The sequence below is a fragment of the Bacillus rossius genome, chromosome 3 (genome assembly GCF_032445375.1).
Source record: "Bacillus rossius redtenbacheri isolate Brsri chromosome 3, Brsri_v3, whole genome shotgun sequence".
In the NCBI taxonomy this organism is placed as follows: domain Eukaryota; kingdom Metazoa; phylum Arthropoda; class Insecta; order Phasmatodea; family Bacillidae; genus Bacillus; species Bacillus rossius.
Window position 1 is genome coordinate 115213774 of NC_086332.1, and position 16280 is coordinate 115230053.

Below are 16280 nucleotides of genomic sequence, written 5' to 3' on the forward strand. Positions count from 1 at the left end.
GTGGACTATGGTGGGCCCTTTCAGGTTACGACTCGCACTCGTGGTTGCAAGTCCACAAAAGCATACTTATGCTTGTTTGTTTGTCTTTCCACCAATGCCCTACATTTGGAATTGGTTTCTGATCTCTCAACCAGTTTGTTCTTGGCAGCATTTTCTCGCTTCATCTCTCGAAGGGGAAGGCCAGCCCACGTTTACAGTGATTGTGGAACTAATTTTGTTGGAGCTCATCGAGAACTCAAAGAACTCTACCAATTTGTAAGACAGACAACCCATAACAATGAAGTGAGCAATAAGCTGAGTCAGGAAGGAATTGCATGGCATTTCAACCCCCCAGGAGCACCGCACTTTGGAGGGTTATGGGAGGCTGGCATGAAGTCTGTTAAAAGCCACTTAACTAAAGTCATTGGCTTACAGATCCTTTCTTATGAAGAGCTCTCGACCATCCTGATTCGCATCGAAGGGGTCTTAAACTCTCGTCCTCTTTGTGGGATCAGCTCAGACCCGTCAGAACTTGATGTCCTAACACCTGGTCATTTTGTGATTCTACAGCCCATAACATCATTACCCGAACCTGACATCACCCACCTCAACATTAACTGATTAAATCGCTGGCAGCTGGTTCAACGTATAATTCAAGATTTCTGGAAACGCTGGAGAAAGGAATATTTGTACTCACTCCAGCAGAGAAGCAAATGGACACAGCCAGGTGGTCAGCCCAAGATTGGAGATTTGGTCGTGATCAAAGATGAGCACACCCCTCCACTCAAATGGGGTCTCGCTCGAATTGAAGCTCTTCACCCAGGACCAGACTGAATTCCCCGGGTGGCTACAATCCGGACTGCTACAAGTGACTTGCAACATCCGCTGATTAAGCTGTGCCCTTTGCCAGTGGACAATGGTTATGATCTAGGACAGAATTAAACAAGATCATGTAATCTGTAACAAATTGCTTTCTTTTCCTTGCTGTATAACAACGGGGGCGGAATGTTCGGACTTTGTGACTTATGTCCTTGTTGTGTAAAGTGTTACTTGTGCCCCTTTTGCGTGTCGTATAAACAGTTTGGCATGATGGCGGGCCGCGTGCAGTCGGGTCGTTTGTTTTGTATTTGGCTATCGTTTCGTTGTCATATTTGTATTCACTAAATCAGACTTTTAATATATTTATGGTCCTCCGGAAGAAATTCGTTGAAACAAAGAACAAATAATAATAATAATAACAACAACAACAACAAGAACAACAACAACAACAACAACAACAACAACAACAATCAAACACTATTATCCAAAAACAAGTTTTCTTAGTCACTTCCTGAAAAACACTTTGGGTTTGGATCAGCAGGCCACAGCATTTCTAGGGTTTCAGGTAGGTAAGAATTTAGCTTCCTTTTTTTTTTATTCTCCTTCTACAACTCATTAACAGGTCCGAACTTAAAAGTAGGCGGTTAAAGATGTCTCTATTGCAGTTTTCTCGAGAAAATTTTCATGCGAAATCTTGTCGATATGACAGGAAGTGCTTGTTACGTGCTTCTGCGGCTTTTTCAGAAAGTTCTTCAATCGGTAACAATGCATTTTTTATAATTACTGCGCCATTAACGAGAATTTTGTGCATCGTGGGTGTCATGGGATGCCAAGGATATAGGTCAACACATAAACGAGCAGTTTCTTTCGCATAACAATCATATTTTTCCGGATTGATTTTATGGCCACTTGAGATAGTCTCTAAAATTACTTTTAATCTATATATCAGCTCGTAACTAATGCCCGTAATTACTGATGCCAATTTGTGATCCTCAAAAAATCTTTGGCTTGTATTGCCATCATTCGTTGCCGAAATTTGCCTTTGGCATGTCTATTAACAATCCAGTTTCGTTACGAAAACTCGCCTGGATTTCTTGTTTCCTTTCTTTCTCGAGGTGTTTTTCTGCTTCTGTTTTCCTTTTCCTATATTTTTTCACTGGCAATTTATACGCTAAATGGAGAATACTATCAAATAATCTTATCCTGGCATGTAGTACAGAGAGGCCAAACTGGATAGCCTCAAAATTAACATCTTTTATTTCATTCAATGTGTTAAAATCCTTTGAAGTTGCACCGCAAATATAGCATCGACTTGTCGATGTTGTTCCTGTGGCGGCATTACACACCTTCCCGTCAACCATTGTCATTATGAACTCATGTTTCACGGTAAATTTTTTGCCACACAAATCTAAGTCAGTTGCAATGAGCGAGTTTATAGAAGTATTGACATGATTGATTTCTTGTTGCGTAACATCAGTAGTTTCTTTGATGAAACTAAATCTTATAGGCCGACAAAATCTAGGAGAAGAGGGTGTTGGATTTCTCCATACAGTCTTTTCATTTTTTTGTCCACACACTAATTTTAAAGGTACTAAGCAGCTCTAGAATATGTTCATATCACTGTCCGCATCACTGTCCAACTTTTGTTTATACTGGGATTGCTGGGACCCATCACAGCCCCATTTGCAGATTAATTTTAGGGATTCACGTTCTTGATCCTTTAATGTTATCAATACATCTTCCAGATACTCCGATGAACTGCAAACCAAATCTTAGCCCGATCTATCCTGATAGTATAAAAAAGTACCCATAAAATATATTTTTATGAAAAAAAAAAGTCTAGGGAAGGGTCTACTTTTAGAACTTAAATATGAACTCCTGAACAAATAAATTATAGAAATTAAAATATATATCATAAGTTACTAGCCTGTTGTTTGAGAATCCATGATTTTTCCCACCACTGATCAACTTAAAAACATTAAATTTCACTTTTGAAGTGTAGCTTTTGTAAGAGCACTGAGAACAGAAAACGTACACGAAGCGATACGATCAGATTCCGACTGACGGTAACGGTGCGTAAAGCGTGAGCGGGGAGCGGGAGGGGCTGGGTTTAGTTCTCGGAAGTGTCCTGCATCTCAGGTAGTCATTTTTGTAGAAATGTGTATTGTTTTGATAACTGAACTTTCGGCCGCTTGGATCGTTGAAATACCCCTATGTGCACTGGCTACGTTTTTGTAAGCGGTACACTGCGCACCGGAGACAAACAATGAAGGTTATAATGTTTAAAAAGTCTTTAAAAGAAAATTTACACATCACATAGCTTCTTATTTCCGTTATTTCAATAAGTACATGGTAATTTCTGAATAAATATTATATTTATACTATCAAATACATCATTTTATACGGAAGAGATAACTACAATCGGCAAGATATCGATATTCGGCTACGTGTGCGCGCTCTATACGGGAAGCAACATAACCAAACAGTAATGACTGCAACGAGCGCTGATTAAATTTTTGTAAGCGGAACACTGCGGCGACGCAGACGAATAATTAAGATTATAACATTTAAAAAGTCTTTAAAATAAAATTTACATATCAGACAGCTTCGTATTTCCGTTATTTAAATAAGTACATGGTAATTTCTGAATAAATATTATATTTATACTTTAAAATACATAGTTTTATACAGAAAAGATACCTACACAAAGTGCTTGGCATCTAGCGGGACCAAAAACATCATGCGACTTTTACGCGAGAGGTTTTTTTGTATCCAAATTTTGACGCCCTAAAATATGGATACGACGATTACGCGCGTGCGACGATTATGTGATAAAAGAGGGTATTTAGCATTATAAGGTCTTTGGTTGTGGGGACATTTGAGCACATCCCTCCTTCGTGGATGGAGGTAGTCAGGTTTTCCAGTAGGTGTTGTGTATTCGAGGTACTGAAAGGTCATGGCCCGGAAAATAAATAAAAATGTAGGTAGAGAGTGAATTTAGCGGCTGTGGTCTGGGTGGTGCATACGCACGCACATGCACATACACACAAACTCCAACACACACAAATATCAACCTAGAAGTGTTTCTTAATGCATTTTGGCACATTTAAAAATTTAATCTGAAAAATTTCTCTATATTTGTTTAAGGCCATAGTTCACGATTTTTGCGAATTGGCATGTCATTTGATCAAAAACTGAGCCAGCATGATTTAAGTTATAGAGATATCGTATGATATATCTTAAAGAGGAATGTTCAGCCTATTTTTAGGAATATTGTTAAATGCAGTAATGTATTTACATAATTTAATAAGAATTTTTGAAATCAGACCTTTTTAAAGCTTCGGCACCATCAGAAATAGTACGTCTCTACGTGCAATAAAAATAAACGAGTATTGAATTTTATGTCCAATAAATCGTCAGTCATTTGGGCATCAACTTGTCTAAACATACTTACTGATAATTTGATATTTTCTTTTAAATTTAATTTTTTGATGTTTGATATGAAAATTTTCTAGTAAAAATATTTGTTTTTAAGACGTTGTAGTGTATTATTTTTGATAAGTAAGTGTCTTGCTTAAAGGAGTAACGTCATATCTTGACTTTGGTAGTACAACAATTAAAATCAGAGCAATAGACGAGCAAAATAACCAAAAACAAACGTTTTCTCCTATACTGCAAGGTAAACGGATAGTTGTCAGTTCCGCTAACAGAGCGCAGTGCAATGCTCGCTCGGTGCGTTGCTCGCCGGCTGTGTAGGGCACGCGCTGGCACAGTGATGCCAAGTCGTCGATATTTAGTAGTTTGAAATCTCTGTAGTGGTGACACAGTGCGCGCAATTTTTACTATTATTTACAATGGGCAAGAGGAAAAGGTCTTACCGCAATCTTAAGCGAAATAAAAGAGCTTTGTCGGTTTCTGCCTACTGGAGAAGACAGAATACTTCTAACAATTCTGCAACAGTATCAACAGCAGAAAGCAACCCAAGTGCACAAGAAACTGAACTGCATGAAATTTCATCACAGTAAGTACTTCTGTTATTTTTAATTAGACTTAATTTATAACAGCAAAGTCATGTATTTATTTTCGCTAATGAAACTTGATAGTAGAAACTATTGAAAAGCTATATTCTGATTGGCAACAACATGAAAATAATTCAACAACGAGTAAATAATTATAAGAAACGGGGGTACATTTTCTCCCTGGAAAAAAAATGTGAACGGTGGTAATGCGTTTTACGTACTCATGTTGTGAAAAAATCTTACCGACATGTCCCCCGGCCTGCAGCTTCATGGCAACGGCTTGCGTGGCCGAGGTTCCAAGCCCGTATATAGTCCGTGGCAGAAAACGTGTCCCTAAGTTATTTTGCCTAAGAATATATAATAAAAAAAAAAATTCAATAGCAAAAAATTTAAATCGTAGGTTTTTTTTTGCATACAATTGTATACAAATTAATGCAAAACTTGAGACTTGATTTTTAACTGTAATCACCTTGTTTTTAAAAAAAATTAAAGTATATCATACACCTTCTACCTCTGTACACCTTTTAGCTTTAAAATATTGGTGTTATTTTAAAGTTAATTGAAATATGTGGTTTTTATATTTTTTGTTACATATAGGAATGAAAATGAACAGACAGAATTGGATGATAGTTTGCCACCACTTTTAATTGAAGTTGATCAAGGAGGTTCTTCTTGGGATAATCTGAAAGGAAACCGGCTCTTCAATCCTGCATACGTAATTCCCAAAATTCTTAGCCTTCAGAGCAGCCACAAGAAGCAGTGCACTTTGGGTACAATCCAATTCAAAAAAGAAATCAGAAATGGCTTACATTGTAAGTGGTTCATGGAATGTGATGGCTGCAATCGACAATATGAGATACAGAATGAAGAATGTGATAGCAGTGTACTGAATAGTACGGGGGCATGAGCTGCTGTGTCATCTGGCATCGGATTCACACAATTAGAAAACATTCTGAGCATTTTAAATGTTCCTTCAATGTCAAAGAACACTTACATAAAGAAAGAAGTAGAACTAGATAAGGTAATTAAACAATTTTAATTTCTTTTTCAAATAAAATAAAATATTATGTTAATCTTAGTACATTACTTTTCACTACTCATCCATCACAGGTTAATAGTCGCCTTATTTTACAGGGCATGGTTAAGGATCTTAAAATACAAATGTTCGATTAGATAAACAATATAAGTCAAGTGACAAAAAGCAAAGGAAATTATTCATTTAGGAACAAAATATCATCAAACTACGTTTTATAATTAGTGTTTTAGTACAAAATCTAGAAAGTTAATGATTGCACATATAAAGAAAATTAATTCCTACTTATAAGTACATAATAAATGCGTGAATCCTTTTATTGTTGCTTACAAACTAGTGCAACTCAAACATGTTTAAAATGTTCTGTATTATTATTATCCATGCCCGTCAAAACAAATTTCAAAATAAAATAAAACTAAAGTTTCAGTTTAATGAAAAAATTTAAAATCTGATTATGCTAACCTTATTTTGATTACTTGCAAAAGCCCCCATTCAGCTTTTATTTGAAACACTTGCACAAATTATGTGAAAAACTGAACAGTTCAAATGATTTTTTTTTTACTCGCTTACAAACTGGCGCAACACATTAAAATAGCACAAAAGTAACGCATTTCACAACCCCAATAAAACAATAAATCAAAACAAAGACTACCAATGCCATTCTAAAGTAGTATTTTTTTGAAATCATCTTATGTCTACAGTATAATACATCACTAAACATTTTAGATTTGTTTCAGGGAGAAACACATTTATTCATAATAAATATTTTTAGGACTACAATTGCTGCTACGAAAATCTAAGAAATTGTAAAATGTAGTATTATAGTATTTTGGCGATGGTACATGATTTCATTGAGTGTATTTAAGGTTTGGAGCGAGAACTTGGACCGAACCATATCAGATGCAGGGAAAGAAGAAAGAGCTCTGGCTATTCAAGAAGGAGATGTAGACGAAGATGGCATTCCATTTACTACAGTCATTGTGGACGGTGGATGGGCCAAGCGTTCTTACGGGCATAAATACAACTCTCTTTCAGGAGTGGTAAGTTACTTACGGGTCTAACAATATCAATTTCAATAATGTCGCAGTTGTTAAGAAGTAAAGGGCTGAGGTACTGTTACGAAATACATATTTCTTTGGCTAAGTTAGGCCCCGCTAGTTTGGATTTTTCCTATATTTTAATTATATTTAATGAAATATATATGAATTTCAAGGCATAAATAATATCTCCCAGACCTATAACTTGTAATAACATATATTTAATAAAAGGTCTTATTATGTAAGCACTGAAAGGAAATAATTATTATTTCACTCATTATTACAACGAACATGATAATCACATCAGTTCAAAAGTGTTGACTTCAACAAGTGGGCAAAGCTAAGTCCTATGTTATGTTGACTCGAAACATTTATCACGGAAGATTTGTTACAAGCAGTATCAAAATATTTGAAATTGCAAGATGCGAGGTTGTCAGACCATATACGTCCCATATGAATTCAATCTCCTAATTTTCCTGTATGGTTAATCCACATTTTCTGCAAGTGAGATATTTGGATGACGTTTCCATACGTATAAGGATTTACTCCTATGTATGCCACCTATGTATTTTGATTTAGTCGATTCATTAACAATGTGTCTGCCATTTGGTTGGTGATTCTCGGATCTTAGGTTCAGTCCAATGCTATTTTATTAATGTCTGTACTAAGAAATGTTCATGATATTAAACCATCTAAAAATGTTTACTACATACGGAAATTATTGTGCAAAACTGGAATATAAATAATCCCATTCTTCTAATGCAAGAATGTAAATGTTAGGATGTTTGAATGTTTTTTTTTTTTACACAAATGTCTTCACTATTGTAATAAAATTCGTAATAGATGTAACTCTTACATTAGAAAAAAACATTAAGTTCTTTTCAACCTGAATAAATTGAGTTCTTTAATACATAGGCATTAAAATATATACTACTAGTATTACATAAAAAAAATTACTTTAAATAGACTTGACTTCAACATAAATAAACTAATTCTTAACTTCTCTTTCCAGGCAGTGATCATAGGCCAAAGAACAGGAAAACTTTTGTTCTTGGGCGTAAAAAATAAGTATTGTACCATCTGTCGTCTTCATTCGGGAGCAGATAAAGAACCGAAAAAACATTTCTGCTACAAAAACTGGAGCCAACAAAAGCCATCCACAGCGATGGAGCAAAGTGTTATTGTAGAAGGTTTTTGTAACAGTATACAAATGCATGGTTTAAAGTACAAATACTTCGTGGGTGATGGAGATTCTAGTGTTTATGCAAGAATCATTCAAAATGTCCCTTATGGACGTTTTGTGCACAAACTTGAATGTGCTAACCATTGCATACGCAACTATACCAGTCACCTGCATACCTTGGCAAGTGATAAGAGTTTTGACCCAGAGGCTCGACGGATGCTCAAATCTGTCATTCCAAGGCTAACTTCTGCAGCAAGAGGTGCCATAAGGCACTGTGGGAAAGTGGGTGAGAAAGCTGAAGACCTAATAAAGGACTTGCGAAATGGTCCAAATCATGTATTTGGAGACCATTCTGAGTGCTGACCTTACTTTTGCGAAGGCAATGAATCTGATGGTAAAAGGGTAAATATTTTACTCGGATCTGTATTGTTTGACCATATTCAAGGTCTTTTAGGAAGCCTGGTAGCAAAAGCGCCAAGACTTGTAGAAAATAAAACAAGCAATGCAGCTGAATTTTACATGAGTCTTGTTGCAAAGTTCAATGCTGGAAAACGTCTCAACTTTACTCAAAGAGGATCTTTTCAAAGACGATGCCACGCCGCGGCTTTAAGATTTCAGAAAGGCCACGCTTGGGAAATAAGCCCTTTCAGGAAACTGGCAGGAAGAAGCCCTGGACTGAGTCATTATAAGGTTATCCGAAAGAGACAGCAGACATTAACACGCCGTAAATTGCAGTTCCATGACGACTTCCCTAAAAAGAAAAGAAGCAAAACTGATACAACTCATCCAGCAGACATCGACTATGGACCAAGCTCTGAACAAGTAGAAGATGATCCGTGTGACGAGATTTCAGATGCACAGCAAGAAGAAATTGCCATTCAAACTAAAGATCAGGCGGATTGTATAAGCTGGCATGAACTTAGGCGAGTACGCTTAACAGCTAGTAATTTTGGAACAGTGTGCCGAAGAAAAGAATCAACTCCATGTGCGAACTTGGTGAAAAATCTTTTGTACAAACCCTCTGTGAATACCAAAGCTACAGAATACGGTCACCGCAATGAACATGTTGCTATTAAAAGGTCCGAAGCACTAACAGGCTTGAATGTAGAGAAGAGGGGACTGTACATAGATGTAGAAAATGGGTTTTTAGGAGCTAGTCCAGATGGAATTGTGGTCACAGAAAATGCTACAATTGAAGTAAAATGTGTTCCATCAGGCATATCTACTGGGCTTCAAGAGCTGGCCAGAAGTAAGAAAGGATTCTTCCTCCAAGAAATTGCCAGCAAGAAGTTACAGCTTAAAACTACACATCATCACTTCTATCAGATCCAGGGAACTTTAAATATAACAAAAAAAGATTTTTGTTATTTAATTGTCATGGTTGACACAAAACAAGATTTGTTTGTTGAAAAAGTTCAGCGAAATGAAGATTTATGGAGAAATGAAATGCTGCCCAAACTCACGCGATTCTATAAAAAGTGTTTACTACCCGAAATTGTTGATTCACGAGTAATTAGAGGAAAACAAGTGAGAGAGCCAGAGTATATATCAAAGGCAAAAGAAGAAATGAATGCAAAAAAGTCCAAAAAATCTTAGTTTCTTTTGTAAAGTTGTGATGTTTTTTCGCCTTCAAATAAGCATAAATTTTACCTGCACTTACATTTAAAGTAATCCACGTATGTTAAACAGCATCAGTGCCATTGTTACTGGTATTATTTACAAAAAACTTCAATACGAATCCTTCAAAACATATGAACATATACACTTTTATTCTGTTCATCGTGTACTTAAATAAAAAGGGTTAACTTTATATTTTTTAACATTATGATGTTTAGAATACATACTTAGTAAATGCCGAGTTTCCGTTTGTAATTTACAACACAAATATTATCTAGTACGTAATAAATAAAATAGGAAATAATAGAAACACATATATGATATTCGTTAAACAGAATAACATATAATGATGAAACTGTAGTATGTTTTATTTTTGAATTTTAATAAAATTTATTTTCTATTTCTAAAAACTGTAATTGCTGCTAAGTATTTTTAAGTGTTTGCTAATATCATATCTGAAAAAAAAGTACATATATGTCATTTTGTTAAATGTTATTTTTATAACTCACTATGTTTCACTGTTTTACATTGAATCTGCTGATGTATGTATATGTATTTATTTATTTTGTAGAAACTGTAAAGTAGCACTGATAAAAGTTGAAAGAGAGGGTCCAGACAGCATGTTTTTCTTCGTAACGATGAGATTGTAAACTGGGCTTTCATGATATATAGCCTATGGAGGTATGGTTATTTATTTTCAGCTAATTGTGATAAAAGCAGGAAATGTACCAAGTTAAAGTTAAGATTTTAATGAAACTGTCAATGCACATAGATTACGATGATGGACATATATTACTAAGCCTGTGTAGAACGCTGCTTGAAAACCTGACAATTACATTAGCGTCACACATTTACGCACTAATTCACCTAGTATTTCTTAGAACTAGAATAAATACTGTCTTGTAATCGAAATCAGCATTTTTATTTTAAAACAAAATTTTGTCAGGTTTAGACAAGAAAAGTATAATTATGCTCCGTAGCTATCCACGCTAAAATAAGCTGCCACTTAATTTTAAGTTTATAACTTGGATATTAATGTTACAAATAAATATTATTGAGCATCTTTATGAGCAAAGTCGTCTAGTTACTAATGCAATGTAAATTTAATACAGAATTTAAAAAAAATAAAAGGTAATATTAAAATTGATATTTAACATAGCAAAAATTGTTTGACCAATATATTCGACAGTATAGTGTTTAAACTGCATATTCAAGTATTTACACTGCTAATTGCTAGTATTGTAACCAAAAAAAAAAAAACATTTGGGGTTTTGTTTTTATTTAAGGTGGATAACAATGCTATCCAAAGTTAATCATAGTATGACACAAATTTTATGTACTTACGTGTGTTATTGTTAGGTATATTTATTAGAGACTACCTATTGTGGCCGTCACCGCAGTACTAATTTCGGAAAATGTTTGTATCCTTTTCGTCTCATGTCATAAAAGGTTTTTTAAACTTTCCTTTTATGTTAGTGTAATGCGTATTATGATGTTTGATTCTAATAATGTAACCGATAGTGCAATTGGCAAAAGAGCAAAGATTCTAGAGTGTCAATGTAACCACTCTTATGTTGTAAAGTGTAATCGTGTACAATAAAAAGACTTAGAATTAGAATTTGTCCATAAATCCCAAAACAAGTGTCAACGCAAAATTTATGTGTGTGTGTATGTGGGGGGGGGGGGGAGAGACGATTTTTGGGGTGTGAACCATCCCCTTAAATAGTGTACAATGCCTGTGGTGATATTTAATAGTAACGCCTCTAATTAGACAATTTACTGTAGCAGTAATTGGATTTAAGTTACTCAGTGAAGATTTTATTTCTTTAAGTATGAGATATAAATTACTTCTCATAACTTCGAGTCTTCAAAAACTGAGTTAACCGTGAGCAAATTTTAAATTATTATGTGATAATATAACATGTTTTTAACGTCTCATTTAAAGATATATGTTTGAAATGTTAGTGAAAATAATAATAAAAATATTTTTTAAATGTGTATTATGGTTTTATAGTGAATCTTAGTTAACATCAAATATTACGTACAGCACGTAAATGTGTTGATGTCTAAAGTGCGCGCGAAGGTACAATTTCCCGACGGGCCGTCAAACTTCGCTCACCGGCCGGCGCGGCGAATTGTAAACCTCGATCGGCTGCGGAGGCTCGTGGCCCTGGTTGGGTGGAGTAGAACTGGCAACACTGCGGCCCTCAGCCGTGTCCTGCGCATGCGCGGGTAGAACCCGCACATTCAGGGGAGGGGGCGGCCAACCGTCTTCGCGTGTCTAAAGCCGGCCAGGAGAGAGGAGAAGCACACCCTCCCCGTATGAAGAGCCTGACTCGAATGACCGCTGCTCCCAGCTACACAGGTACTTATACCGACCGGGCGGAGTGGTCGGGTAGTTGATTTCGAAGGTTTTATTCACATTTTACCAAAATTAACACGATTTGGAAGTGTAGCGATTTTTAGTCTATGAACCTTCCCCTTAAACATAGTTTTGAAACTTAAATCCAAGTTATAAACAACATACTGTCAATACGTATCAAACTAAAAAAAGTTATAATGAGGTCTCTCGGAGTATTAGTAATGTGTCTAACGGATATTTAAATTTCCAAAAGTATTGTATGTGGTAGTTAACATTTTTTAAAGTAAGTAAAAGCTATTGTTACATTCTTTAAAAATGAAACCTATTTAAAGCATAGAAAATTATCTGTTACACACAATTATATCCAGGTAAAGAATGATATCTACCATGTTCCTATTTCTTATATGTGTAATAACACAATTTCTGTTCCTACCATTTCTGAAATCCTAATTCTGTGGGGCATCAAGCCCTTAAAATCTCCTATCTCTTCTGAGCCTGATGGAATACCTAATTTTATTCACAAAGGTTGTTCTCACTTACTTGTCCCTCTTCAGAGTTTGAAAAACCAAAGTTTACAAAACAAATGGAAACCAGCTAAAGTACCCTGTTTTTAATCATCACACGCGCATAATCGTCGCACAGATATTTTAGGGCGTCAAAATTTCTATAAAAAAAAACCTCTCCCATAAACGTTGCATGATGTTTTTGGTCCCGAATTAAATTCCGAGCGCTTTGTGTGGGTATGTTTTTCCTATAAAACGATGTTTTTTAAAGTAGAAATATAATATTTATTTGGACATTACCACTTACTTATTTAATTAACGGAAATACGAAGTTGTCTGATGAGTAAATTTCCTTTTTAAGATGTTTTTAAACGTTATAACCCTTCTGATTGTCTGCGTCGCCACAGTGTACCACTTATAAAAATGTAGCCAGCGCTAGTTGGCATCATTCATGTTTGGTTATGTTGCTTCCCGTATAGAGCACGCACATGTAGTTGAATATCAATATCTCGCTGATTGCATGCATCGCGCGCTCTCTGTCGAGTGCCGAGTTAACTACATTTGATAGTCCGCACTCTTTCGTGGTAAGTGTGTCCTACAACGATAGTTACGCGTTAGTTCACATTACAGATTCAAGTGGCTTGCGTTTGGGTCACAGAATTTGTTTATCTATTTAAAGTTGAAGAAAGGTTGCATTACATTAATTAAAATTGTTTGGAGTGCTCTTGTACAGTCCACTTTTTTAAATAAACATACTTTCCATGAATGGGATTTGTAATGATGAATAACTTTACCTAACAAGAAAAAAAAATTTTCCGCATAAACGTCGCACTCCTACTTTTCAAACTTGATTTTAGTATAAAATGAGCGACGATTCTGCGATAAAACACGGTAATTCCTATTCTCAAAAGTGGTACCAAATTAAATGTTTCAAATTATCACCTAAATCTCTTTATGGTTTTACTAAAATATTTGAAAAAAAAAAAAAAAATTAAATTATTAGTTTTCTACTAAAAATAATAGATTATCAAACTCTCAACATGGGTTCAGAACAAGTATGTCCACTGCTACCAATTGGATAATTTTCCTTAATCATATAGGGGTCAGGGTGATGCCTGCTATTTTGATCTAGCGAAAGCCTTCAACACTACTATTACCCATGCAATCTTACTTCGTAAATGATCTAATTTTGGTTTAAGTGATAATTTTGTGGGCTGGTTTTCTAGTTATCTTAAAAATAGGTTATTTTGTTTTTTTCCATTAATAACTGTACTCCCCTACTATTTAAATCTACGTAGTTCTAGAGTACCACAGGGTGGTTCGCTGTCACATTTACTTTTTAATATAATCATTGATGACCTCTCTCTGGTTCTCAATCACTCTCCTGGTGTGCTGTTTGTTGACAATTTAAAACTTTGTAGAAAAATTAATACTCCAAATGATTGTTTATTATTTCAGAATGACATAAAAGAAATGAACAATTGGTGCAAACTTTATCTTGTTACTCTCAACAAAGATATAAAACAAAATAACATCCTTTACTGGTAAACATCTGCCTGTAAATTTGATTACAAATTAAACCCTCTGCTATAAAAACCTCGGTTTAATTTTAGATTCTAAATTATATAATCATCACTTAATAACAAGTTCTTAGAGGATTCTATCTTCAACTAAATATATAACTTGTTACACCACTAACTCTGATTCTATTTTTTCACTCTATTTAGCATTAATAAGGTCTAAATTAGATTAATGTTCATCTTTTGATACAATATTAATACATCCAATTGTGATAAAAAAGAAAACATTCAAAACAAAATAATGAAGCTCATCTCACTAAAACCATTGCCCTAACCTAATTTATTTTTGCTTACTGAACGTAGAGCTTACTTAGATTCTTTCTTCATTAAAAATTGTTATAGTTCCAAATTAAATAGTAAATATATTCTTGACAATAAAGTACGTAGTTCCGCATTTCCAGAGTCTCCTTGTTTCAACTTTGTGTACCCTCAACAAAAATAATGATATTTGTTTTTAAACTGAGTTCAAATATTAATACATAAGATAAAAAAAATCAAAATAATATTAAGCTAATATATTTACAAATTAAAATTACATTTCAAGAAACCATATTACTGTGTCAAAGATGTTAACTACCTATTTTCCTCATGTAAACCACTTGTCATTTATTTCAACCCTTAACTTTTATTTTTCCATAATTTTAATATATAATGTTATCCTGTCAAGAAACATGTGTTAAATTATCCAATTATTATTAATTAATAATTGTAGAAGGGTTATTGTGTATATATGATTTTTATTTGTTTATTTGTTTACTTGCCTATCGTACAATCTTTATGTCCTGCACACCCTAGAGTGTTTTGACTGTTGGTGTGCATGGTACAAATGTAAATAAATAAATAAATAAATAATACAGCCCTGTTTGGAAGTGATAAGGAAAGTCTGTCTATGTTTGATGGCGACTTATTTTTGGCACCACTAGAGTGCTACACCATTCTGACCAATGATGCAGGGGCGTAGTGGAAGAAAATATTAATTTTGATATTGTCTGCCTGTAATTTATAATAAAATTTAATAGGATTTTTAAACAGCTTGCATTTAATTTAGCAATATGGATAATGCTATTTTACCTGTAGCTATAATGTAACAAATATTGTGAATCACATAACTTAAGTGCAAGTTCAAAAGCTACAAGTATGTGTCCAGACAGGCATCCATCCCTCGGCGGAATCGTGATGACGGAAGCAAGGGAGGGGACAGCAGCAAGCTCACCAGGTGTGCGCGGTGGGGAGGCTGCCGAAGGTGGGGGCAGCGGAGATCTGGAAACGGGGGCTGAGCTCGGCGAATCCACCCGGGGGCAGCTGGGAGCAGCCGGTCGTGAACTGCAGCAGCCGCGCCATCTCCTCTTGCGTGAAGTTGGAGACGGCCGTCCAGAACCAGTCGAGCACGCGCCGGAACTCTGGGGAGCCCCCGTTGACCACGTGGTGGGCGCGGAAGTCCGCGATGCTGTACTCGCCTGTACCGCACAGCAGCAGCTGCACAGGTTTCAGTACATTGCACCATCAGTTTTACATACACAGCATAGGAACAGGGCTGGTTTTGAAAATAGCATTTGAATAAAATATTAAAATTATCTTAAACTAAAAAGTTTAAGTAAAAAAATACATATATGTGTGTATATATATATGCATATATATATTTATATATATATATATATATATATATATATATATATATATATATATATATAGAGAGAGAGAGAGAGAGAGAGAGAGAGAAAGAGAGAGAGATAGATATGATATATGATAATTTGAATGTAAAATGTTAACAGTACTAGGTAATTTCTTTTGTGCAAAAACAACACATTTCACAGTAATGGTTATATTTTCTGAAATGTAACTATAACAATGTAAGCTTTTAAGCAATTTTTTATATTTTTAAGTAGTAATAAAATTTACAGAGTACAGGTTTTTATGCCATCTGAACTTCAGCCATTCTGGTGTTCACTGTAAAATTGTTTGAATAAAATAACTATTGTAAATTATATCTAAGTTGAAACTGGGCTCAAAAATTACTATTAACTTAAATGTTGATATTGTTACATACCAGGTTGGCCTGGTTATGCAACCCAGAATAGTAACAAGACACTTTAATCACTAGAGTGTTTATGATGTTTTTATATGATGACTTTGAAGTTACGTTTGAAA

General features: G+C 34.9%; 2 protein-coding genes across 5 annotated transcripts in view; one reads left to right on the forward strand and one right to left on the reverse strand.

Moving 5' to 3' along the window:
- LOC134531178 (apoptosis-resistant E3 ubiquitin protein ligase 1) overlaps window positions 1-16280 on the reverse strand; it is a 404465-nt gene that overhangs the window by 27465 nt on the left and 360720 nt on the right. For all 4 annotated transcript variants that reach the window (XM_063366812.1, XM_063366811.1, XM_063366814.1 and 1 more), the window contains exon 15: window positions 15346-15608. In XM_063366812.1, coding sequence (XP_063222882.1) covers window positions 15346-15608 — 263 coding nt within the window. The remainder of the gene's footprint in view (window positions 1-15345; window positions 15609-16280) is intronic.
- On the forward strand, window positions 5340-9667 carry LOC134531175 (uncharacterized). Its single transcript, XM_063366806.1, has 3 exons — window positions 5340-5838; window positions 6717-6890; window positions 7900-9667. The coding sequence occupies exon 3, from the start codon at window positions 8590-8592 to the stop codon at window positions 9664-9666; it is 1077 nt and encodes a 358-aa protein (XP_063222876.1). The 5' UTR covers window positions 5340-5838; window positions 6717-6890; window positions 7900-8589; the 3' UTR covers window position 9667.

What these genes read in the sequence shown, in the direction of transcription:
- LOC134531175 (XM_063366806.1), top strand. Translation starts at nt 8,590, where the DNA reads ATGAGTCTTGTTGCAAAGTTCAATGCTGGAAAACGTCTCAACTTTACT.